The sequence below is a fragment of the Rhinopithecus bieti genome, unplaced genomic scaffold (assembly GCF_001698545.2).
Source record: "Rhinopithecus bieti isolate Rb0 unplaced genomic scaffold, ASM169854v2 scaffold_76145, whole genome shotgun sequence".
Lineage (NCBI taxonomy): Eukaryota > Metazoa > Chordata > Mammalia > Primates > Cercopithecidae > Rhinopithecus > Rhinopithecus bieti.
The window spans coordinates 1-2,066 of record NW_016827914.1 but is presented as its reverse complement, the minus strand read 5'-3'; the positions used below and the strand labels follow the sequence as shown (position 1 = coordinate 2,066).

Genomic DNA, 2,066 nt, shown 5'->3' with positions numbered 1-2,066 from the left:
AGGTGATGGCATTAGAGGCAGGGGCATGGGAGGGGCCCCAGATGGGCAGAGCCACTGGCAGTTCTGGGACTCAGGGGCTGCTGTGCCATCTCTGCCAGGCCTAGAGCCACTGGAATGTAGAACACAGACAGCCCCGCAGGCACGGCCCAGCCCCTCTCAGCTGTGGGTGCCGCAGGTGCTTGGCTGGGCAGACACTTGCGACTGGGGGCAGGTCAGGGCGGCCAGGCCCAAGCAGGTCCTGATGGCTTCAAGCCCAGCAGAGCCTGAAGTGTCAGAAAATAAATCCACTGGGGTCAGCTGAAGCCATCCAGTTCTTGTGAACAGACTGAATCTGCTGTGTGACCAAGCCCCTGAAATACAGCCTGTCCCTGCCCCTGGGCTGGGCTGGGGCCCAGAGCTGACTCACCAGCACCCACTGCTCCCGCTGGCCCGAGGGTCCTCTGGGGTCCTGGTCCCAGGATGCTCAGGCCCTGCATGGGTGAAGCTCAGCCTTGGGGGCTGTGACAGGCGTCCCAGAGCAAGCCCAGCTGTCCACCCCACAGGCTGCCACCTCCCTGCAGGCCCAGGCCTAGGCCCACGGCCAAGTCCGCTTCTTTCCCACACTGGCCAGAGGCCGACAGCTGGTTCTGGACTCCACATGTGGGTGTGGAGGCTGTGGAGTATTCCCCGGGACAGGAAGCCACACGGGACCCTGTCTCTCCTCCAGGACCCCAGCCTGACAGGAGGTCTCGGTAGCCCCTCAGCTCTAAGGCATGTTGTCCTTGAGCAAGTCTGAGCAGGAGGCAGCGGTTCAAACTCAAGAGGCTCAGGGTGCCCCCTCCTAGGTGCTGCCTGGGGTCGGCCTCCTCTCCCACCCTCCGGCAGAGGAGGAGCAGCCCCGTCCACCCAGCCATGTCCAGAGCAGGGCAGGATCACTGGTGGGCTGTGCTTGCACGTGGAAGTCACGGGTCCGGGGCCAGTGTGCTCCCGGGAGCCGGCAAGGATGGGGCTGGACCCTCCTTACCTGGACGGGACAGGGCTGGACCCTCCTTACCTGCATGGGCCGGGAGCACATGTTGGTGAGCACCTCCTTCCGGGCCAGTGAGTACTTGTCATCTCCAAATGTTTGGGTCAGGCTTTTCTAGAAGCAAATCCTAGAAACCGGTGTGACGTGTGGTCCAGCTCGGGAGAGACTCGGGGCCCTGTCATCCGCTAAGTACCTCATGCCCAGCTCTCAGCGGGAGGAGCTGCCTGGGGGCTCAGCCCTGCTCAGAGGGGATGGGTGGGGAGGGGCGGCAGCTGCCCACAGCCTGTGGCCCACACTGGCCTGAGGTTAGTCCCTTCCATGTCTTGCTGACTGGCCTGGACTCACTGGGCTCCAGCTCTCGGGCCTAGGGCACCTGCCTTCCCCTCCCAGGGTCGGACCTGGGTGAGATGTCGCCTCCTCCAGGACCAGAGCCAAGGCCCTGGGTTTCTTAGCTTCGCCCCGGGCACGAAGCACCTGAAAGTACCCACCAGGAACGTTCCTGGGGTTCCTACAATTCCAGCCCCCACACTCTGAAAGCCTCTGGGCCCAAGACCAGCCCTTTCTGGCCACAGGACCCCCGCCCTCTGCTAGGCCTCCAGGGTCCCCGCTTAGCACAGTCCTGGTGAGGGGGCAGGTCCCATTGTCAGGGCCCGTGTGACTCAGAGGGGCCCTTCCTCCCAGGGCCTCCTTCCTCCTCTATAGGAGAGACCTGGCTGAAGGGGAGGGACTCTGGGGGGAAGCAGAGGCCCTTGGACCCCCCACCTTCCAGGTCTTTCTCTTCTTTCCCCCAAGCAGAGCCTCCCCTGAACCCTGCCCAGCACTCACATTGAGGGCTCCTGCGGAGCTGAAGTCCACGGGCAGCCCCATCTGGTCGCAGAATTCCACCAGGTCATTGAGCATCCTTGTCTGGGGTGGGGGGTGCCGGCGCAGCAGGGCCTGCTCCGGGAAGGCGCGGTGGATCTTGTGGGCCACTGCCATGTTGGCCAAGAGCATGAACTCCTCCACGAGCCTGCAGAGGGTGGGTGGGATGGGAGGGACCGCTGGGGTTGGGGGACAGCTG

At 64.1% G+C, this 2,066-nt stretch overlaps 1 protein-coding gene across 1 annotated transcript in view; it reads right to left on the bottom strand.

The window, feature by feature from the left end:
* Positions 1 to 2,015, bottom strand: part of LOC108523519 (DIS3-like exonuclease 2) — a gene marked incomplete at its 5' end in the record, with an annotated part of 4,925 nt that extends 2,910 nt beyond the window's left edge. Inside the window, 2 exons of the mRNA XM_017864158.1 lie at positions 1,034 to 1,120; positions 1,832 to 2,015. Coding sequence (XP_017719647.1) covers positions 1,034 to 1,120; positions 1,832 to 2,015 — 271 coding nt within the window. The remainder of the gene's footprint in view (positions 1 to 1,033; positions 1,121 to 1,831) is intronic.
* Positions 2,016 to 2,066: the final 51 nt, after the last annotated feature.